Here is a 23790-nt window from a genome sequence, read left to right as displayed (position 1 = left end):
CCAACATTCTGCCTTAAACATTCAGTGTCTGAGTCTTACTTATTTTCAAAAAGAACATTCATAAACCAGTAACCTCCCCCTCCCTCCACCTACCCCAAAAAACAATTAGAACCTTTTTTTTTTCCAGCCTTTTGTCGAGAAACACAGCTTCTTGAGAGCTTCAGATCTAACAACAGTGGAGACTTCTGAACTCTGCTTCAGGTATTGCACACAATTACACCGAGCAAAGTCCACCACATACAATCTATGACAGATGGGTGTGGAATGATTTTTATACTTGAGCTTCTTACACATTCTTCACAATCTTACAAATAACACTTCTGAACTGCAGCTGCATCTTAAAATTTATTGTTTTATTTCAAAACAAACATTTGAAATTCTACTGCCTTTCACCCAGTGGAACAACCACCACACTTAGAGATGGTGAGAACTCTCCACATGCAAGTTGTTTCAGCATACTCAGTATGATATTTTACACAGGCATGTAGAATGCACTTTATACACAAAGAATCTTAAGTGCATTTGTGGGAGTCATATAAACAGTGTTCTACTCAATGTTTTAAATACATGTAGAAAAATGTACCTTAGGCAGTTAGAAGATAAACAAATAAATGCTCAACAGAAGGCATGTGTGGTGCCAACGTTTCTCAAACTGTGTAATATAAAATATATTAACAATACATAGTGGCTAGCAAAATTAATATTTTATTTCATTTGGTATTTTTATGATTAGTTTTGCTACATTTTGACAAAAACCCCCACACTTCAAAAACAATTCTGCAGATCATGATTTAAGAGTACCTTTGTGACAAATCTTTCATCTGTACATTGCACACAATATTTTAAAAATAAGTATTGATAATTCCAGGAATCCAATACTAGCGTATAGGCATGTCAGTATTAATCAGAGAAGAGCTTTAATACATATGTAATCTAGTTGACCAAGGCATTTTCAAGATGTACTTCAGATCTGAGCATACTGCTCTTTATATTTTTAATATGTCTTTGCATTTGTATACATAAAGTGACAAGCTTCCATTAGCATGAGAGTGAAAATTTGAAAAATGTTAGTTTATTTCATCTTCTTAACTGTAACAGACATTGAGGTACTGCTTAGCAGCAAAGATGGGTGTAAAGCAGCAAAATGTGTGTTAAAGTGTTTAGTGACTATTATCTCTGCCAGAAGTATGAGGTCCATAAAGGCAGTATGCAAAATGTTAGTGCTTCCCCATAATCTTCAGTGTGAGAACTCGGTGTTTTTTGTTACGTTATATTCTGCTTATTCTGATTTTGTCAGACCAGCTCCACTGCTGACCAGCCCCAAAACCCCAACAACTACTGAGCATCAAAATCTGGCTTTGCCTTTGAGCAGTGAGAGAAATACAACTCCTCTTACCCTCCCCTGTGTTCTGTAATGCCTGACTTATTAATATCCCTCCAGAAATCACTTCCACCTATACACGTTCTGCATGAGCGTTTACTGCCTTCCACCAAATTCAGAAATTGGGGCCTTAGAGTTGAATTTCTTGTTACAGCAGCAGCTGATTTGTATTTCATGGAATTCTATGTACTTTAAGCACTGTAAAACAAGGGTAGATTGTTTACCCTCATGTAACAAATAATCAATTCTGAAGTTAATGTGTAAAACTCGCACAACTTGAAGGTCAAGAACTGTGTGCTTATCAAAAAACTTGTCAAAAAGCTGCTACAAACAGCTTTTTGAGACCTCGAATATTAAGGTTATTTCATGCTACCGCAAAACAAAGCTATTTTAAACTGAAGAAATACACGGGGTGGGGAAAGAAGGAATCTTATAAATAGCTGGTTTATTTTTAGCACAAAACACATCACTACTGCAAATGCCATTGCAAGGCTGTAATAGGCCCCAGTTCACCACAGTTTCACTGTTGACAAATTCTGATATGTATGTGTTTACTCTGATGTCCTACCATCACATTTAGAACTACAGACTTGCAGTTTAACTTCAGAATTTAATTCTGATGTTCTCAGTAATGAATCAGTATGGAAATTTATGGGGAAGGAGAGATCAGACCTCAGACACTGCTGCAACAGTTCATCTTAGATTATTACCTATAGACTCACTGTTCACATTAGAGCACCCAGGAAAACACTGTTTTTGGGTAGTAAGCAAGTTGTAAGTACATCTTTAAAAATGTACTTCTAATATAGACACGTTTTATAAGTACTTCACATAAATTAAGCAACTGCAGAATGCATTAACTGCACAGACAGAATGGAAATTCAAGCAACACTTCAGTAACTGCAAGACTACTTCAAAATTCAAGTTACATTTCCACACTCAGTATAACTTTGTGCTATCATAAATAATATTTGCAATTTTTTTAATAACATGAGAATACACGGCAAAAATAATGTGATATTTTAAAGTGAATCTGGCATTACCCCTCTCAATACACATCTGGTAAACCACAAGTACAAACCACCTAAGCTTGGGGTAAATCAATGTATCAACACAAAAGAAAAGTCTGCCACTTCAGCCATCCTAGGAAAATCTATTTCTAACAAAAGGCTGACATTCCTGTTGAAGTACTTCAGACTGCAGTTGTGTTCTCAGAGACCTTCAAGGTCTTGAGACACAGGACAAAAACCTCCTCAAGAGACAACTGTAGGCACTAGAATTGTTGCCAAGATCACGTTCTTTAAATATATTCTACTGCTCCCAGTTTGAGAAGGTACTTCAGTATGCATGTAGACTGAAAGCTTACAGCTTCAGTGCCAGTACTGCAGCTAACTGGATGATGACCTAGTACTGCTGACCGTAACGGCCTTTCCTTAAAAAGCACTATGTAAGAAATGTTAGTATAAACTGCCGTAAAAAAAGAAACCCTTGAAGGCATGCAATCACTTCATACAAACGTGTGTAAACACAAAGGAGGCCTGTCCCAGCAGCAGTCTGTCTCAGTGCGTGGCCCCGCAGGGGTTGACAGAGGTCTGGCAGCCCATGTTGTGCCCTGTCACCTGAACCTTGAACAGCGTCCCGTCCGCGCACATGCACAGCTTGAAGCGCAGCCAGTTGCCGTTGTTGAACTGATCCCCATGGGAAGAACTTGGCAGTCGTGATGGGCTGACCATCACAGTTCCGTTCAGGATGATGCTGTTTTCCTGATAAGGAGAGAGAAAAAAAAAAACAAAAAGTTGTAGAATTACAACTTCTAATGTCAATCAGGCAGATTGTTTTTGAGAAGGACAAGCTGGTTTAATGGATAAGTAACATCCCTAGGGTGGCTGTAGAAATCAACAGTAATAAAAAAGGTATGCAAATATTTAATTTTTTAATGACAATCATAACAATGCCTATAGATTTCTTGACTATAGCCAGCAATGTACTTTGCTATTCCAGGGGTGGATTAATATTGAGAAAAAGAGCAGTAGGGTGACTTTCTACTTCACGTTCTTATTAGCAAATGCAGTAAATATAAAATACGGACATGAAACAGTGTTTGAATTCATACATGAAATTCATTTACATTTAAAAGTGCATATACCTTTAATTTTATCCTTCTTTTCCATTGTTCCATATCTACTGCCATCTTAATCTCCAAAAACCTTAAAGGAATGCTAGTGAATCTTACAGCAGCAGCACAGAAGGTAATGCTCCAAACTATATGCTCTGCTCTTTTGGCAAAGGTTTCCAACCCTGATTAAGTTTCCAGAGGAGATTAACTCCCTTTGGTATTCATGTCAGTACAGAGGCCAATAGCTTAGCTTTAACTGCATAGTAGGTTTTTGGTGTCTTAGCAGTAGTAAATCAATGTTACCTGGAGCTACTCAACCACTACTTAACAACAAAGTAATAAACCATCTATTTAAATCCTACTGACTTCTGTGCATGAGTAATTTATATAAAATTTGAAACTATATAAAACTACATCAGTTTAATATCAGCCTAAATTTGAAACAAAGCTGTTAAAAAATTGCTTTAATTTGAAATACTTACTGCTTTAAGTTCCATGTTTCCACCCATGCGAAACTCAATTGTCTTGCCTGTGATGAAAACACCTTCATTTCCCCGGACAATGGCACGACCATCAACCTTTATGTTTAGATCACTGGTTGCATTGCTGGTAATCTAAGAACATAACCAAAAAGCTGTATTACAGATTAGTGAAAATGTGCCACTTGAGTAACTTTAATTACCTTAAAAGTAGTGCTGTGCAACTTAATAAAAACCTTGAATGTACTTTTTGCTCTTCTGCCATTAGCTTCTGCATATTTGTTACTTCCCATGTTCAGTTTCAAAACAGGATTACTGAATTTTGGAAGGTATGTAAAATCAATTTTTTGTATAAAAATAACAATTCATATGACAATTTTATCAATTTTATGGGATACACAGCTAACGTACCAAATACAGGCTAAATCCTGTTAAGACAGATTATGTAAGCTTACCCCTCCGTTTTCACTTAATCTGTTCCTCCTATGTCTTTATAGTTGTAGGTGGTTTTTCTGCAACAGGATTGCTCAGTGCTTCCAAAGGCACACAACTCTCTATAAAACATTAACCCTACTCTGCTGTTACACACACAAACAATGGGCTGTATTCTTATTACTTATAAAAAGAAAAGAGACATACCCTCTCTGTAGAGGCCTTTTGTACATTCAAGATTTTAACTCCATTTGGCAGATGAAATTCGTGAGTTTCATAGTCGGTACTGAACAAAGTATTTTGTGTTCGTGGGTCAACAAATTCCATGCCAATATCACTGGTAATAGAAGTTTTGTCTTTTTCCACGCTAAGCTTGGTGGTTCCTTGCTGAAATACAATCTTCAGAAACAAAGCCATGAACTTAATGATGTGTCAAATTAGCAGTGTGAGGGTGATTCTCTTTTCAATTCATGGTATAACTTACAGGCTGATTATTCCCAGTGATCACCAAGTCTTCATTCCGCCTCCCTCCTACAGTGCTTTTATATAAGGGATGTATAACACCCATGTCAGACACTTGCTTGAACCGCAGCAAGCCGCTCTCATGGAATTCCATACTGTCACAACCATTGGGACCAATCCTTATCACTGCCCAGATAACCAGGGTAATCTGAAAGAGAAACACATTTCCAACAGTTATGTTGATTCTTCAGATCTTCCTACCACAATTATTATATGAATTACATGTTTTATTTGAACAATTATTAATGTCAGTGTTTAAGTGAGTTTTAAGCATGAGTTTACTTTAGTCTGTTCCTATTGAAAACATCATAACACATTTAAAATAATTTAAAATGCTCTTCATAATTTAGACTTACTAGGAACAGTAACTAAAATTATTTCTAAATATATATAAAATATTAAATCACATCCATAGTTACATCTATTTTCTGTTTAAGGGTAATCACTGACTTCCTGAACAGTTCAGCTTGGTATTACTTAACCTTGAACTGCAAGAATGCATCCTCAGAGATGGATGTGCAATTATGAAAAATAATGTATTATTTCTCACTGATCAAGCAATAAAAATGTGGTTATTAGAACAATGAAGCTTTGAAGTGCAGTGCCTGGTTAATTCTGAATGTTCACATACAGCTCTGTAATGTAAAATATAGCCATGTTTTATATACTGTATATCCTGAATGCATATGTACTGGTAACACTTCTCATGGGGTGACCATGATAACTGAAATAACCATGCCTGAACTTACACCCTTCTTCCATCTAATCTTGCTCAGACTACAAAAGAACTAAAAAGAAAGGAGAAAAATGAGAATCTCCTTCAGGACATTTTAAGTCTTCAGCCAAACTGGAAAAGTTTTATTATTTTAGTGAACTGTCAGAATGAAACACGACCTAACGTTACTGACACTATAGCTATTATACTCACAATCAGATTGATGACGGCCAAAATAAAAAGAACAACAATCACACATATGGCCAAGTTGCCTTTCCTGCCTCGTAACCCTGTCTTGTGGAGACGGTCTTCATCGATTGGAATGTATCCTGCCTTGAAGTTACTGTTGTGCTCCTTGTTAACATTCCTGCGTTCCACAGCCTTCTCTCGCATGGACTTCTTCACCGGGCCATTAGAACTTTGCTGTAACACAAGGCGTGGGTTAGCTTTAAAAGGCACGTAAATTAGCTACAATGACACACACATATGTATGCAAAAAATGTGAACTGACTCGGGGAATATACTGGATATTATGTTCAGTATTAGGTTTCAGTCTGCCACCCTGCTGTCAGAATACACACTTAGAACCACAGCAACCTCTGCTAACATAATGACTAAATTTAATATCCAGACACTTTCAGACAATATATGACTTTATATCTCATTTTTATCATGACAGATAGGAATTATTAATTACATTGTTACAGTTAAAAACCTAAAACCAGCTACCAAGAAATGCAAGTTTTTACTTCTCAGAGATGATACAGGACTTAATCCTGCAGGTCATCTGCCAACAGACATGATTTTAGTTCCTTCCATGCTCATGTGTGATAGACTCTCAGTAACTATTCAAAAAAAGCGTGGTGGATACAGTTTTAACATTAGTTGGACAGTACAGGGTTTGCATTCAACTCCTGTTGTGGCATTGAGAAAGATACTGTGAGGCTTTAAACCTGGCATGGGAAATTTGGCCAGAGTAGCCTTCGTGTTATAATCTGAAGTTACGAGATTGTAAGGGATATCCCGTCAATGTAACAAATTAACAGAGGAAACTCTTGTACATATTCCTAGTGAAAATGAACCTTTAATGTATTTTTGTAGCTGTTCAAAATTTTGTTCCACTTCCCTTGAACGGAACGGTTTGTTATTTAGCGATTCACATCTTCAAAGAAGCAGCTTGATCATTTGGACGGAATTAAGTTTCACTTGAATCCTAAAGCTACACCTTAAGTGCACTTGCACTTGTCTACGCTGATGTAACAACACCTCGTTTTCTTCTGCTGCTGAGAAGAACTAAGCGATGGTGTTAAAAAGGTGCTTGACCTAGCCCAGTTTAGGAGGGTTCAGCCCCTCGCTGATGTTCCGGAGGCACTGTAACCCCGCAGAACGCACACAAACCGCGGCCCCTCAGACACCCGCCCCACAGCGCTCAGACGCCACAGGCGCCTCCGTGCCAGGGCACACACAATTCCTGTCGGGCACACACAATTCCTGTCACACCCCCGCCCGAGGGCAGGACGGCGCCGCCCCGCCCGGACAGCAGGCTCTCCCCGGACACCGCGGGGCACGGCGCGGCCAGCGCCGCCCGAGCGCTGTTTTCTCCCTTCCCCAGCCCGGAGCGCTCCGGCGCCACACCACCGGCCTCGCCCAGCGCGGCGAAAACGCCGCCCCCGCCCGAGCGCCCCCTCCGCGAGCAGCACGCCCGCCCGTACCGCCTGCTCCCCGCGGGCCCGGCCCCCCTCACCCCGGCGGGGACGGCGCCGCCGCCTCCCCGTGCCCCTGTGCCGCCGCGGACGGACCTGCTCGGGGGCGGCCGCCGCCATCTTGCCCCTGTGCCGCCGCCGCCGCCGCGCGGGGCCCGCGAGCGCCCCCCGGTGGCGCTCCGCGAGGCGGCCCGCGCCCGCTGGCGTTAGGCGGCAGCGTCACCCGGCGGCCGCGGGCCGCAGCCGCTCCCCGGGAGCCCGTTACCGTGGCACCGCCGCGCCGGCCCTCGCATCACCATCGCGGCTCCAAGGGCCCAGGGCAGGGGCACCGGGCCGGCTGTACCATCTCTATTACACCTACGCGGCCCGAGGAGCGCTCCCGGAGCGACGCAGAGTCAACGCAACACCCCCGAGAACGAGCTTTAACATCTTGCCATGGCTAGAGACTTAAAGAGTCTGGTAGGCGCGGGGAGCGCCCGGGAGCTGCAGGAGAAGTTAGAGAGCTGGCATCAGGACTACGAGGTGGGTCCCGCCGCTCCCGGGGCCGAGGGCCGCGGCCGGCGCTGGGCGTTGCAGTGGCCGGTGTGGGGCCACCGTCCCGCACGCGCCTGCGGTTAGCGCAGTTTAAACACCTTTCTTAGCGCCCAGCTTGGGTTATTTGACTTTTTGTGCCATGGCAAGGCTCCCTGAAAGCGAGGGTCGGAGGTTAAAAGTGAGATTTGGCTGTGTTTAGAACAGAAGAGAGCGCTGGAGTTAAAGACCGGCAGGTGATAGGACCTGGGGTGGGGTTGTGCTCAGGAGGGATCGGCTGCGGCCCAGAAACGGTTCGGAGAACGTGAGGGAAAAGGTTTCTGAGACGGAGAACGGGTTTTCCAGAGTCCCAGTAATTCTGTGTGGAAAACCTGTTAGAGCCGAGAGGCTGCTGAGGGCGGCACGGCCCCGAAGGGCTGAGGGAAGAGTTTCGGTGTGAGGAGAAGGCTGCAGGTGGAATGCGGCGGAATCCACGGGGAAGTGACAGGAAACTGAGGAGCTGAAACAGGGGGAGAAGCAGAGAAGGTGTAAAATTAGGGAAAGATGAGGCGGAGGAGCATGAGACTTGACAGTTGTGACTTTGCTCGGTGGAAAACCGTAACAGAATTTTCACTCGTGCATCCCCAGGATTCTGCGCCTTCAGGATGCAGGTGGTCGATCAGGAGCCTGTGTGCTGTGGTTGGTAAGAGACGCAGCGTTTTCAGCAGAAATCGATTATTTCCTTTTGCTTCATGGCTGGATAGGAGTTACAGTTACATAGCCAGTTTAACTCTCTGCAGGATTCATGACAAAAGACAGTTTTAGGGAGTTTGAGAGTAGCTGGTAAAGCTACCATAGAGGAGGAACAGCCATGTATTTCAAAATCTTGAAATGGATGGTGGAGGTAGACCTTCGGAGGGCTGAGCAGCAGTGGGGGCTGACCTCTCCGTCATAAGTTGGTTGGGAATAGTCTTTCAGGTCTTGGGAAATGGAGATGAACACTTTCAGGCTGCCGTTGCAGAAAAAGAGGAGCTGGCAGATGGAAACACCATGTTATGCTGCTGTAATGAGCTGGAAAAATGCTCTTTTGTAGCTGTGTTCTTGTGGAGGTGAGCAGGTTGACTGTGCTCCCCAAGGCCCAAGGAAAGCATATTGCAGCAGTCAAAACACAAGCTGATGGGCGCATGGGTGGGAATTTCAGCTGTTTTGGAAGCTTGTAAAAACCATACAGCATCATTAAAACATGAAGACCTACAGGGTGATCTATGTGGAAGATTATACACAGGTTACAGATTAAGGAAGGAGGTAAAAAAGTGTGTATTCTTCTGGCAGGTGTAGTAAAAATGGCAAAATTTTCAAAAGTGCATTTGCTGAAAGTGATGTAGTTTTGCTGTTTCTTAGGTGTAATTCTGGGTTTTGCTCCTTCAGTAGTATATGTTTCAGTTTGTAACTCTTAAAAATCAGGTGAAATTGCGTGGTGGCTTCATGTGACTGCTGACAAAGAAAGATAAGAGCCTTGCATGGGTTATTTCAGCTAATATGGAAAACCAGATTTTTTTTTTTTTTCTTTTTAATCCAACAGTCTGGTAGATTATTATTTTAGTAACTGTTGAAAGATTTTAACCCAGATTCATAATTTCTATGATTCTTCTTTTAGAGATACTTGTGGTTGCAGCCTCTTTATACTTGAAAAGGAGTATGTTTTCTGAAGTAGTGAATGAACTGAGTGATAGAAGTCCTGATGTCTTGTTCATTTGCCTATTAAAAATGGGAACCCTAAAAAATGAGTATTCTAATGCATCCAGTAGGGAAAAGTTGGGAAGATGTAATTATATGGGGGAAAATGCCATGATTGTAGCTTTAAGTAAGAAAGCCCACACAGATGTAGTAATGCACATTCATTTCCAGTTGAATTCCAGTGGTGAAAATCTGACCAGATGCTGTGAATTATTAGAACTCAACACTGCGATTCAAAAACAGCTCTTCTCAATTCTCAATGAAACATCTCAAGAAGGTAAATCAGTGTCTTGTCTAATTACTAACATGTTTCACACAGGGCATTTCTTCCAACTCTGGCTCTTTCTGTAAGTGTTCTCACCATTTCTTGATGTATGTGGTTTTTTAGGTGAATGTCCAGTAAAAAGCTGTCTCCTGCCAAAAATATGCTGTTCTGCTTCAGGAGGTCAGGTGTGTAAGAAACTGATTTTGAGGGAATAAACTATGTAAATTGATACCAGCAGAAGAGCTTTAATGACTTTCTGTTAATATTAGCCTCTCTCTCAGATTTTACTTAATGAAATATGTCCTTAGTTGCTTGTGGAGGAATTTGCTTTGTATAAGAGGTCTATGTTATTTGCTTTTCTATATTTGCTTTTCTAGGTAAAGATTTGCTATTTACATTTGCAGAGATATCATAAAAATGCCAATTTTATGATGCCTGTGCAAATGTAAATATGTATTTATGAGATATTTGTGCCATATCTCTTTTAGAAAAAATAACACTGTGAAAATACATGTGTAAAATGAAGGTGTGCATAAACTCAATGCATTAATTTGCGAGCTCCTTTTATTTTTTTTATAAGGAAAAAGTCTAAGAATATCTTAAAACTATATTATTTCCTGAAGTGTTAAAAAAAAAGAAGTGTTCATGTGTGTCATGATACCACCATGCTCTTGCCATGATATTTCGAATTCGTAGGTATTTAGTATTTACTGAAGGGGTTGTAATACTAACAGTTTGGCAGAAAAGACAGATCTGTTGTGGCTTTCTGCTTTGAAAGAAAATAAGAGAGTCGTCTAATTCAGGCTAGGGGAAGATCTTCAAGATCCTGAGACTTGACAGTGATGTCTTCGTGTTCTTTGGTTTCTCATTTTTACACCTGCTCTGTCAAAACCTTTCACAATTAAAACAGGACAAATAAAAAGTGGTATCCTTTAAGAGTCAAGTATAATGCAGTAGCAGGGTTCTGACAAAACCCCTCCAAAATATAAAATAATGATGTTACTAAATGACAGTACACTAGGCATACCAGTTACAGATTTGTCATTGCATGTGACACTCAAAATTTAAAGAAAACCCTGTTGCACAGTTACTTATTTAATTCCAGTTCTAGCAGGCCATTCTGTGGGTTGGTAAAGGCAGCTGCAGGTATAGTAAGCAGTGTGCTTTCTGGAATGATAATACTTGCCTCCTGTGTTCTAATAACTTTTTCTGTTGTTTTGTGTACATGAATTCTCAAAAAGTTTCTTGAGTTGGTGACATAGTAAATCAGAAGTCGACTAACTGGAAAAAAACAACTTTGCAACACATCTGCAAAATGCTTTGTTCTGATGATTCAGGCAGTAAATCTGCATATGTAGACCTTCCATAATTTCTACCATGAGGTATAAAATAAGTGAATATTTTTCCTTATATAATTGAGTCTTTGTTTGTTGTGCTTGAAAGATATTTCTTATGTCTCAGAGAGAATGCAATTGTTTTTGTTCTCAGTTTCTTTAGAAATGGTCATTGCTGAAATATTTAGAAATACATCTGCCCATAATGCAGATGTACTTTGCTGAGGGAATCTATAAAGTAGAACATTGAAGCAGTGTGACTTCATTTCCTGGTAGGATCGAGCTGGGGGAGAGCTACAGCTGAAAGATTTGGCCTGCAAACCCAAATGTCGACTGCGAGACCTGGAGGAAAAGCTAGCTGAAACTCGAGTGGAGCTCCGCCAGATGGAAAAAGAGTAGGGAAACGAACTGCAGTTCTTTTTCTTTGCTTTTTGTTTTTCAGCAAGCCATGTTTTTCTCTTGACATCTCAATATTGATGGAGATGTGTAAAATGTTTCATTTCTGGCCTAAAACCAGAGTTTCAAAATGCATCTAAGCTCTGTATCATGTGTACATATCCAGTGGGGGGTACAAATGACACTATCACACCTACATTCATGAATTGACTTGGTAGATTTTGCTTCTGGCAGAGGCATTGAAAAACATGCCAGTATTCCACATAAAAAGGTTTTGTATAGTCCATGACAATCCCATGTGGAGTTACAGTCTATGAAATGCTGCATGCTGAGCAAACCTCAAATAAAAAATAAGTTGAGTAGTTATAGTGTAACATTTATGGACCTACAACATGTCACACTTAATTATGCAATGTAATTCATATGTAAATATCCAAGGAGATAAAAGCCACTGTCATAAGATGGAGGCAGAGGGCTGGGTGTCCAGATAAGTGACTAGGCCTGAACAGCTTTTGCCTAGTTGTATAAAACATATTTTGTGCAGTACTATAATATAAAAATTACTAAATTGCTTCAGATACAAATCTGTGCAGTTATTGCCAGTTCCAGGGCCATTTAAGAGGTAGCTGCAAGTGGCAGACATATTATCATGCATCCTGTTAGCATGAGAACAATGACTGTTGACAAGTCTTGGGTCAGGACATTAAGCAATATAAATTCATGCCCTTATTAAGTGATTCCAAGAATATCAGTTTGCATTTTCCCCATGCCTATTTCCGGTACTCATCTTCCCAAATCTGATTTTCTTTCCCAGTTGTCCTTTCTAGTAGAATTCTTTAGCCCTACTATTCCTGCTAGAAGTCTTTCCTGAAGGAGCTGACTAAGGATGGAACTGGGCAGTCTTTCCTCTTAGCAGATGTTGCTGGCCTTACTACCTGTGGTCATTTCAGTCAGCTTGCTCCTTAAAAAGGTGCAACAAGAATCTTGTCAATTGATAGGTGTTGAAGCTTTTGTTGTTCAGATCCTCAAAAATCGCACCAGGGTCTTCCACCAAAGGAAAAGGACAGAGTGAATGCCTTCAAAATAAATAGAAAACATCTTTCTTTTATTTTTTCCTTCCACTTTTGGTAAGAGGAAAGCAACAATAATAGAGGTGTTTGGAGGGAAAACAGAGATGTTGGGATAGTTTTTAATATTAAGTAAGAGTAAAGGACAGAAGATAAACTTGCTTCGCTGGTTGTCTGCTAATCTTTAATAAACACGTCTCCTTTTGGGGACAGCAGGAGAGGGGAATTGTTAGCTTTTGTATTACTTGAATAACATCTGTGATATCCTCTGACTGAGTAATACATTACAGCAAAGAAAATAGCCCAAGAACCTGATAGAAGAACATACCTAGGTTCTTAATCTGCAAGAAAGAAAACTGAGCTGGTTTAGCTAATGTCTTAAATATGAGAAAGAATTAGTCTTTTAGACTTGATCATCTGAGCTGGTGTAAGGACACCAGATGTTAGCCAGTGATTTTTCCTATAGCATGGAGTGCTATATCCACTCTCCTGCCGCTTATACAATTTAAAGTAAGATCAAGGGTCTGTTTTGTTTTATTTGTTTTTAAACTCTTGATTTTTCCTGTATTTCAGGATAAGGAAAGCATGCTGAAATTATTCAGCAAGTATAAGGAGCTTGCTAAGTAATTTTCCTCTTTTATCTGCTCCTGTTGTTTGACGATGAGGATTAATTGATAGTTTACATTGATAGAAGGACACCTTGTGACTGACTGTTCTGTGTGATTAAGTCTGAAGTGTTCCCGTGTTCAAGAAGGCAAAACCCTGAAGAAGTTAAGGAAACTGAATGACTATGAGCAGCAGCTTCAACTTTTGCAGGATGAAATTTCTCTCCTGGATTGCCAAAGGTCTGCTCTCCAGTGCAGGTAGAGGCCTTACTCAGAGAAGTCCCTGAAACATAGAAATCGGTCATGTTAGGAAGCATGAATTTCCTCCTCATTTGAAATTGAAGTAAAAACAAAAGCTATGCTATTTTACTTTGTTATGAGGGAGCATGAACTCTTTAAATAATTTCTTTTAGTGCCCAAATATTTTATTTTAAAGCAACTATGTTAAGTTTTAGACAAAACAGCAAATAATGCAACTTTACAAAATACATAGAGAGCAACTGTATGAAATAAAAAGAGAATTTTTTAGTTCATGAGTTCTGCCCTGTAATTGTACAGTGTTCAATTTTCACTTGTTTGACTTCAGCAGGACTCTTCAGCGGTACTGAAAGAGGAGCAAATCTCCAAAATAATACTAGTTAAAAGTGTGTTTCCTAGGAACAAATTGCTTGGCTACACATGCTTTAGGAATTACTATACTTTTACCGTTTATTCTTTAGCCCATAAAACATATTGATAAGAATGTCTACATTGGCTCAAAATCCCACCCTCCCCTTGTAAAAATTAAATAGACAAAATAATCTGCCTTGGGGTAAAGCATCTGATGATGGTAAAGTGACATGAAGTTTCTCTGCATGTGTGCTGTAGGCTTGCGCGGAGCTGCTCTCCTCGTCCGTGCCGTGCGAAGAAGTGCAAACCCTGCATTCCCTGTGATCCCTGTGATCCCTGCAGCCCCTGCAAACCCTGTATTCCCTGCGATCCTTGTGATCCCTGCAATCCCTGCAAACCCTGCATTCCCTGCGACCCTTGTGATCCCTGCAATCCTTGCAAACCCTGCATTCCCTGCGACCCTTGTGATCCCTGCAATCCTTGCAAACCCTGCATTCCTTGTGATCCTTGTGATCCATGCAATCCCTGCAAACCCTGCATTCCCTGCAATCCCTGTGATCCCTGCAATCCTTGCAAACCCTGCATTCCTTGTGATCCTTGTGATCCATGCAATCCCTGCAAACCCTGCATTCCCTGCAATCCCTGTGATCCATGCAATCCTTGCAAACCCTGCATTCCTTGTGATCCTTGTGATCCATGCAATCCCTGCAAACCCTGCTTTCCCTGCAATCCCTGTGATCCATGCAATCCTTGCAAACCCTGCAAACCCTGCAATCCCTGTGATCCATGCAATCCCTGCAAGCCCTGCATCCCCTGCGATCCCTGTGATCCATGCAATCCTTGCAAACCCTGCAAACCCTGCATTCCTTGTGATCCTTGTGATCCATGCAATCCCTGCAAACCCTGCATTCCCTGCGATCCCTGTGATCCATGCAATCCTTGCAAACCCTGCAAACCTTGCATTCCCTGCGACCCTTGTGATCCCTGCAATCCTTGCAAACCCTGCATTCCTTGTGATCCTTGTGATCCCTGCAATCCTTGCAAACCCTGCATTCCTTGTGATCCCTGTGATCCCTGCAATCCCTGCAATCCTTGCAAACCTTGCAAACCCTGCAAACCTTGTATTCCCTGTGATCCCTGTGATCCCTGCAATCCCTGCAAACCCTGTATCCCCTGTGATCCTTGTGATCCATGCAATCCCTGCAAACCCTGCATCCCCTGCGATCCATGCAATCCCTGCAAACCCTGCATTCCCTGTGATCCCTGTGATCCTTGCAATCCCTGCAAACCCTGCATTCCCTGCGATCCCTGTGATCCTTGTAATCCCTGCAAACCCTGCATTCCCTGCGATCCCTGCGATCCCTGCAATCCTTGCAAACCTTGTATTCCCTGTGATCCCTGTGATCCATGCAATCCCTGCAAACCTTGTATTCCTTGTGATCCCTGTGATCCATGCAATCCCTGCAAACCTTGTATTCCCTGTGATCCTTGTGATCCATGCAATCCCTGCAAACCTTGTATTCCCTGTGATCCCTGTGATCCATGCAATCCTTGCAAACCATGTATTCCCTGTGATCCCTGTGATCCATGCAATCCATGCAAACCCTGCATTCCTTGTGATCCCTGTGATCCATGCAATCCATGCAAACCCTGTATTCCCTGTGATCCTTGTGATCCATGCAGTCCCTGCATTCCCTGCGATCCCTGTGATCCCTGCAAACCCTGCAGCCCCTGCAGACTTCCCGTCAGGACCTTGTCCCCTACCCGGTGCAGGCGGACCAATGCTTCTCGTCGTGCCTGCCTCATAGCTCGCTTTAACTTCATTTATGCTAAAGAACGCCTGGATGCGGAGATCCTTTTGAAGAAATTCGTCTGTGACATCGAGATGGTGCAGAGGATAATCTACGTTGCAGCTCTGGTGAGAAAGAAATAGTATTTCTTATTTTACAGGCTGGAGAATGTGTTGTAAAACACTATGGCTGCGTTGGGTTAAACGGTGGGTGAATTAGCATTTCTGTCAAGTGCAGAGAGGAAAGGCTTTCTTCCTTTTTTAATTTTGGTTTTTCTTTCTTCCCCTCACTCTTCTACTTTGAACTCTCAATGTAGTGTCCTACCTGACCTGTCCTGAGACTGGAACGGGGTCAGTGATTTATTGTACAGCTGCTAAAAGAAGACTGATTTGGTGTGAAAAGTAGAAGCTGCCTGTAGTGGTCAGCATTGCCTGAGTTAGAAAAATTATTTTGGGAATGCTGCATTACATACTACAACACTACACAGCTAAAAATTTTCCCATATCATGCTTTACTTATGCTTGTAGCTGTGTGCTGTTTTAATTTAATTGGGTCCCTTGAAACCACCTAGATACCCCACATTTACCATGAATTCAGTTTGAACAAAATTGTTTTCATTTTTTCTGTATGGAATCTTCTTTTCTATAAAAATGATATAACACGTATCTGTGTTAGAGAGGCAGCATCTCTTAATGTGTATGATCCCAAGCACATTTAACTTACTGAAGATTTTTTCTTTCAACAGTCATTCAGTTTACACTCTCCAATTCATCTTCCTTTCCCAACAAATGAGGTGTTCCTGTCTTACATGTTAGGCTGTGGCATAAAAAAAGCTGTTACTCATGATATCTTTGAATGTGATTACATTGATCATGGATGTGTGATGGAATCCTGTGCAAATATAGAAGGTTAGGTGGGAAGCTTTTCAATGTTACATTCTGCAAATAATTAGGACTCAATCAGAGAATTCATTTCCAATGAGTTAACTTTCTCCTTTACAGCAGTGTATTATATTCCTCCTTATTATGATGATAGTGGGTTAAATTAATTTTTTGCAGACAACTGATAAAAATTAATCTTGGCCTCCTGTGTTTAACTAGCTGTTCTTTATGTTGGCAGGAATCTTTCCGTGCAGCAAAGAAAGCCTTTTGGAAGACCAAAATACGTGTCAAAGAGACTTTGGCTATAAATCACTGTGGAGGACCTGGATCACTTGAAATTGCTGCCCTGGATTATATAGCTTGCCACAAGGATGTGTATGATGTTTGTTGCAGTGTCCAGGTAAGTCAAGGGCAGTGGGAAAGCGATGTGGTGGTCTCTTTCAGGAGCTAGTAAATTTAAGAATATATAAACTGAAGGAGAAAAAAGTTACTGTAGAGACTTTGTCTTGTAGCAGTTTGCTTTCCAGAACAACATTGCTAGGACTAGTGTGACTTAGTAAAAGCTTGTTTGTTTATAGCAGCATGTTCTTTCTGAAACTGTTGTTTTATGGAATAATCTGGGGCAACGTGAGCTTTTTGTACTGATTTTTAAGTGTAGAAAGCTGAGAGGCATATTTAGGGATGATTTCTATACTTGCTAGTGAATAAAATTGTTAGTGAGTGCAAATTACTCATGTATTTTTATTTTCAGGAAGTTATTTGCTGCATGAACGTGAACCCAAAGCTTCCATGTCCAGAAAAGGTTGATTTCAGTGTGATCAGCTGTTTCATTCGAGAATTGTGCTGTTTGGCTTTTCAAATGCAGACACTCTCTCCTCCTCTTGATGTTGCCTTTGGTGTTGATGGAGAACTTTTCAGTAGGAGCATGTAAGAAATCTTTATATTCAGTCAGACTCTTACCATTAAAGGCTACCATAAAGTGTAGTCTACTTGTTTCCTAGTTAATATGAAAATTTAAGATTGCTAAACATTAATTTTGGGCAAAACCCCCTGGCCTGTAGTGAATTAGATATATCTTTAAGGTTTAGGATAGTGTATATATACCAGCATATACACAAGTGTTAACAAATTTTTTGGTGAACAGCGGAGAAATTTTCTGGATAAACTTCAGTCTCAAGAGCATATTTAATTTATTATTTAAGAAGATAATTATCATCAGATTTCCCTGTTTAGTCTCTATCTACCTTTTTAAAAAATGTTTGCATCTTTGTTCCTGCTTACTGGCCTGTTCTGTAAAAGCCATATTTACTGAGATCTGGCAGTTGGTGTTACTGGGATCATCAACATATTTGCTGCAGCCTCCAGGCTGTGGCTGCTGTACAACATGCAAGTATTAATACACTCCCACCTCTTCTGGTTTGGAGCTGAGCAAAACAAAATCTGCCTTTTTAAAATGGGAATTTCGTTAAAATAATTTCACACCATGATATAGTTTTTTTTTTTTTCTTTTTTTTTTTTTCCCTGTAGGGTCAAGTTGCTTTTTTAGCAGGCAGAGAACTGTAGGGTGCTTCCATGTTGTCTAGAAAATTAATGGGATTGATAAGTCATAAAAAAATGGCTCTCAAAAGCAAAAAACCTTACATCATTAAGGAGGTTTCCAGTACTATAATTTAGAATAGAATGGAATCCGGGTGGTAAAGAGCTTGAGAAGTCAAGGAGAGAAAGAGAGAAGATGAAAGTAGGCTCTTGATAGGAGAGTGCAAAGTCATACAAGACTACTCAGTGATCCTATCCAAATATGGGAAAGTTAGATTTTGACACTCAAAGCTATTGGCTAAATTAAGAAGACCAACACTGTGGTATAGTCTTGGGATGCTTTCTCCACCTATTTGGTGTGTATGGCCTTAAAAACCACATGTAATATGTTTTTGTGTGCTGCTGTGGAAGACACTCCCATCTGTCTGTCTATCTAGATAGACAGAAAAAATGTGGCATATGTATAGCATATATATATGGTACACAGAGATGGTGCAAAACTTGTAAAAATTAAAATATCTCTGTTTATTATGTGTGATAGCATTTTATAGAGGGCCAGCTAAACATCATTATACCCTATGCCTTGCTTCATTCCTCAGGTTACAACATTGTTTTATGTAACTTTCTACTGTAATACATTACTGAAGTAGAGATGCATGGCTTTTTAAAAATTTCTATTACTTGGTATTTGTTCTAAGTTTGAATCCATAAAGCCAGATGTGTTATTTAGCCAATATTCCAGACTTAGAAAGGTAGTATATATACCTTTGAATTAATTTTTCATAGCTCAAACGTCACTGTTTCATTATCAATATATGAGGATCTTGCTAATCAGGTTGGCTCATGTCTCATAAGATACTAGAAAGAACTTTATAGTTGAGTATTTCTGCAATATCCTTTATAGGGGGCTTGTTTTAGCAAGGTTTTTCAGGAGGAGGGAATGACTCTGTCTGCCAAATTGCTGCTGAGAAGGTTTAATCTGTCAGTGGACCCAGCAGCCCTGGTTTGTGTGGGGTTTATGCAAAAATTAAGGTCTAGTGGCCTTCTGAAGTGTGAGATGGCTTTATTAGAATGTCTGTCAGTATTAGTAAACAGTATGTTCTGCTAAGTCTGTCTTCCAAGTCCATTTCTTTTACAGGATCACATAAAGAATACGTATTTTTGTGACATGGAAAGATACTAGCTACTTTTTATCAGCACTGATGATTTGAAACATACTTGTCTTTTGGCACTTGTATGCAGACATTTCTCATGCTGTTTGTTTCAACAGGTACTATCGTAGTTGTGACTCAGATTTCACAGCTCCCTTTGTGGCCTATCACGTCTGGCCTGCTCTGATGGAAAATGGTACTGTACTTGTGAAGGGAGAAGTAGTCACTAGAAAAATGGTTCAGGTACGTATTTTGTTAAAGGAATACGTTAAGGGAAGTCAGTGGATTTCAACACTGTTTTTAAAATTTAAAAAGATAAATTTTTAACTGTTCCCTATATGGGTGGGGTAGTATATCAAATATCAATTAGGTTTTAGTGCCTCATCCTGTACATAGGATGAATAGTTCCATTTTCCCTAATGTATTAATTATGCAGATGTATGCTTTTTGTCAGAGCCTGTTCCAAGGAGAAAGCTTCCCGTGTTTCCTGTCCTCAAACCTTGTCTCTAGCATGGCAAGTCTGCTTGCAGAGTCTGTCTTTATTAAGCCTTCTCTCTCAAAAGAGGTTTTTCAAACCCTTCTCTTGTAGTGTTATCGCAGAAGCAAACTTAGAAGCAGAAGCTGCAGCTGTGGCCGTCGTCTTCTGCCTGGTCAAGTAAGCCTCAGCTGAATGTTTGTAGTGTTAACAGCATCAAGTATTTTTACTAGGAATGTAGGCAGCCTGTTAAAAATGCTGATATGCCACGTGTACATTTTAACACTGGGAATAAAGGCCTTTGCTTGATGGTCTCGAATGAGGTGAAGCTGAACTGACAGATAGTTATTGGCTGGTATAGTGATCAGTAGAAATACTGTATGAGGAGCAGATCGTAGTTAAATTCTCAAAAGTATCAACTGTGTATCTTGGAATGCTTTCCCCCTACTCTCCTTGTTTTAGTGCCCTTCTGAATAAATAATTTAATCACCTGGAAGTGTTTCAGTCATTTTGGAGAACATATATAACACATAGGTCCTGCCTCCTGGAATTACCTAAATTTGCTCCTAATTTTCTAAATGCATCAAAGGAGCGAAAAATAAGTGTAGGCTGAGCAGGAAGGGAAGGTGGTACAAATAAGCTATGTGAAACTTTAGCAGAGTTCTGCATATGCTATAGTTACACAACATTTTAAATTATTTCTGTAAAAATGTGTATATTTTTCTAAGTCTTTGGCCATCTTATTAAATGGACATTAAATGGACAAATGGACATATGGTATAGTTACACAACATTTTAAATTATTTCTGTAAAAAATGTGGATATTTTTCTAATTCTTTGCCCATCTTATTAAATAGACATGAATGCCCTCAACTTAAAATGTGAATATTGGAAATATGAGAGGCTTTGGGTAGGGCTCATTTTTGTGTGTGTGTGCAGGCTGTGAAAAAAACCCTAGAAAGTTGTCGAAATTGATTTTGTAACAGTAGAGCTGCACTGATAGACATGTACAAATTTTCTGAATGTTGATGGGGTCCCCAGGTGGCTTTCTTGGGTACAGTTCTTTAGCACATCTGATTTTCGTTTTCTGTTTGTCTTGCAGGTGACTCGAAGCCGCAGCCTTTCAACGGTGCGGTTTAAAAGTTCATGTAAGTTGGTGTTTTGGTTCCTAGGGACTCGTGGTATTCACATTAAGCCCTTGAACGATAGAACAAAGGAACAAAACAACATGTTGAATGTCTTTGATTCTAAAATACTTGCCCCCAAGTCTTATTTTTAAATTGAGTGGCCCTTTTATATATGTGGAAAAAGGCTGAGATTTCTGGTTTGGAGAAGGACTTGTTTTTTCACTCACTTGGACCACTGTCATGGTTTCTCTCTGGTGGTTGCCTTCACTGTGGCCAGTGCTGTAGTAGTAAAACTTGCTTCCTTCCCTATACAAGACACAGTTTGCTGCTGCACACCTATTGGCTTCCTGCCTTTCAAATTCCAAGGAGGTGGCTAAGTGGTGAAGTGAGGGATTTCAGGCAGTACCAATATGTGCCTATCTTGAAGCCAACCCAATTTAGAGATTTAGAAAATATAGTTGCACTGAAATGTACCTTTGTCTTCCACAGGCCGCTAACATGTCCCCCCGGTGCAGTGCCTCTGGATTCAACGACTTTGCTGGTGCCTTTTCTCTTCAAAAATACCTCAAATCTCTCAATAATGTGAATGACAATTGTCAAAAGGAGTTTGTGTTCAGTGTGTTTTTTAGAATTATAGAAGGCTTATTTATAATTTTAGAAATGAAACTCTTTTGATTTAAAGAAAAAAAAAGTTCCTGCAGTACAGGATCATTTGGCAAAATTTACAAAGCTCTCAGGAACCCATGATGTAATCTTGCAGGTGGAGATAGAATTACTGCATCTAGAATATTTGCTTTCCACAGATTCCAAATGATGCAGTTTATCTTGACAGGATGCTTTATATAACCTAGATGGTGAATGTTGCAGAATGTTGAGGTTAGCTGTTAGTTGAAAACAATCTAATGAACTGGTGCTTATTTACAAATTTAGAAAATAGCTATAATCATAGGATGTGCCAGTCTCACATAGCAACCTTTTAAATATATCTTTGTGATCAACTGAATTTTCTAACTACAGTGCAGAAGTTGCACAGAACAGTCATAAAGTGCCAATACTCCAGCAATCTCCTGGGCTTTATTGACATTTATGTATGAATGCACATGTGTCCTTTAGCAAGACAGTCACAGTCCCTGTTTAAATACATTCCTACCGAGAAATTACTGTAGTAAAAAATTGTAGTTTGACACTAGAAGTATTTTGAAAATGTGCCACTGAGTATTTGTGGGTTTAAAAGTTTTGCTTGAGGCCTCTTCAGTGTCACACTTAGTGGGCTTTCATACTGTATTGATAGATCAGTCATTGTTGTAAAAACAGTGAAAAAAATCCTGTCCAGTTAGTGTGGGCATTTATTGCACTTTTAAGTGTAAAAATTGGAGACACCTGAAGAGATCTAACAGTGATAAGATGTGGTGTGACATGCCATCCCACTCTTACCAGTTGGCTCTCCAAGCCAGAAAGAGATGGCCAGAGCCTGGAGAGGGCGTGCAGGTCAGTGGAGAGCACCTGAAGGAACAGCACCAAAGAATTCCAGCCACTCCAGACAGAAAGTCAGCTTCACCAGGAGTCCAGCTTTAATGCTCTATTCCAAAAAAAGCAGGTAGGAGGAGAAGGAAGTAAACAGGAAAAACTAGAGACATGTGCAAGCCTGCAAGGCTATGACCTTATTGACATCCTGAGAAGTGGTGGGATGGCTCCTGTGTCCGGAGTGCTGGAATGGAAGGGCAAAGGCACTTCATGAGGGAAAGGCAGGGGAGACAAATGGTGTCACCCTCTCTGTTGACCAGCTGGAGTGCATGGATGAGGAGCTGACTGAGCTTATGGGTAAGGATTAAAGGGAGGGCAGGAACAGGTGTCATTATTAGTGGGGAGCTGCTACAGGCCACCTGGCCAGATAGACCGAGTCAGTAAGGCCTGCTACAGACAAGTAGGAGCAGCCTCATGTTCACAATGAGGGACTTCAATCACCCTTATACCTGTTGAGGAGACATCACAGCAGGACACAGGCAGTTCAGGAGGTTCCAGAAATGCCTTGATGATAACTTCCTTCTCAAGTGACAGAGGAGCTAAGGAGGGGAGGTGTATGCTGGACTTATTTCTCACCAACGGGGAGCAGCTGGTGGGGGATGTGAAGCTCACCACAAAATGGTGTGGTGTGACATCCTTGAATAAGTCAGAAGAGTGTGAAGCAAGCTTGCTACTCTGCACTTCAGGAAATCAGACTTTGGTCTCTTCAAGGATCTCTTTGATAGAGTGCTGTGAGATAGAGCCCTGGAGGGTAGAGGGGCCCAAGAAGAGCTGCATGATATCCAAAGGTTGTCTCTCCAGGGTCAAAAGCAATGCATTTCTACGAAGATGAAATCAGGGAAGAACACCAGGAGACCTGCATTGATGAATAAGGAGCTCCTGGACAAACCTAAACAGGTAGCTTACAGAGGATGGAAACAGGGAAAGGTGGCCTGGGGTAAATGCAGAGAAATTTTCCCAAAAAACCAAGGATCTCTTTGGGAAAGCAGAAGCACCAACAGAAGTAAATCCAGCCAAGGGCATCATGAGTAATTTTAAAAGCCCCTTCAGGTGCATCAGCAATAAAAGAAAGACTAGGGAAAAATGTGGGTCCTGTCAGGAGCACGGGGGACCCAGTTACTCAGGAGATGGAGAAGATTGAGGTATTCAGTGACTTTTTTGCCTGTCTCACCAGCAAGTGCTCCAGCCATATTGCCAAAGTTGAAGAAGGTGAAATCAAGGATTTGAAGAATAAAGAATGTCTGCTGTAGGAAGAGAATGAGTTTGAGAACATCTAAGGAGCCTGAATGTACACCAGTCCATGACATCTGATGAGTAACATCCACAGTAACTGGCCAAGGAAGTGACTAAGCCACTATGCATCATATTTGAGAAATCATGGCAGTCCCATGAAGTTCACAGTGCTGGAAAAGAAGAAACATAACCCCCATTATTA

At 40.8% G+C, this 23790-nt stretch overlaps 2 protein-coding genes across 2 annotated transcripts; one reads left to right on the top strand and one right to left on the bottom strand.

Moving 5' to 3' along the window:
• Nucleotides 1-332: 332 nt before the first annotated feature.
• On the bottom strand, nucleotides 333-7516 carry SGCB (sarcoglycan beta). The gene is made up of 6 exons (XM_066317001.1): nucleotides 7445-7516; nucleotides 5859-6068; nucleotides 4893-5078; nucleotides 4616-4807; nucleotides 3980-4111; nucleotides 333-3144 (listed from the first exon to the last, which is right to left on the bottom strand). Exons 1-6 carry the CDS (start codon nucleotides 7466-7468, stop codon nucleotides 2941-2943), a joined length of 948 nt encoding a protein of 315 aa, XP_066173098.1. The 5' UTR covers nucleotides 7469-7516; the 3' UTR covers nucleotides 333-2940.
• Nucleotides 7517-7783: 267 nt separating this feature from the next.
• Nucleotides 7784-23227, top strand: SPATA18 (spermatogenesis associated 18). The gene is made up of 13 exons (XM_066316871.1): nucleotides 7784-7870; nucleotides 9767-9942; nucleotides 10349-10361; nucleotides 11471-11589; nucleotides 13386-13520; nucleotides 14130-14171; nucleotides 15600-15789; nucleotides 16781-16942; nucleotides 17294-17469; nucleotides 19349-19472; nucleotides 19819-19884; nucleotides 20807-20852; nucleotides 23157-23227. Exons 1-13 carry the CDS (start codon nucleotides 7784-7786, stop codon nucleotides 23225-23227), a joined length of 1407 nt encoding a protein of 468 aa, XP_066172968.1.
• Nucleotides 23228-23790: the final 563 nt, after the last annotated feature.

The sequence above is a fragment of the Sylvia atricapilla genome, chromosome 4, assembly GCF_009819655.1.
Source record: "Sylvia atricapilla isolate bSylAtr1 chromosome 4, bSylAtr1.pri, whole genome shotgun sequence".
In the NCBI taxonomy this organism is placed as follows: domain Eukaryota; kingdom Metazoa; phylum Chordata; class Aves; order Passeriformes; family Sylviidae; genus Sylvia; species Sylvia atricapilla.
Note: the sequence above shows the minus strand (reverse complement) of the source record. Positions and strands in the feature narration are given on the sequence as shown.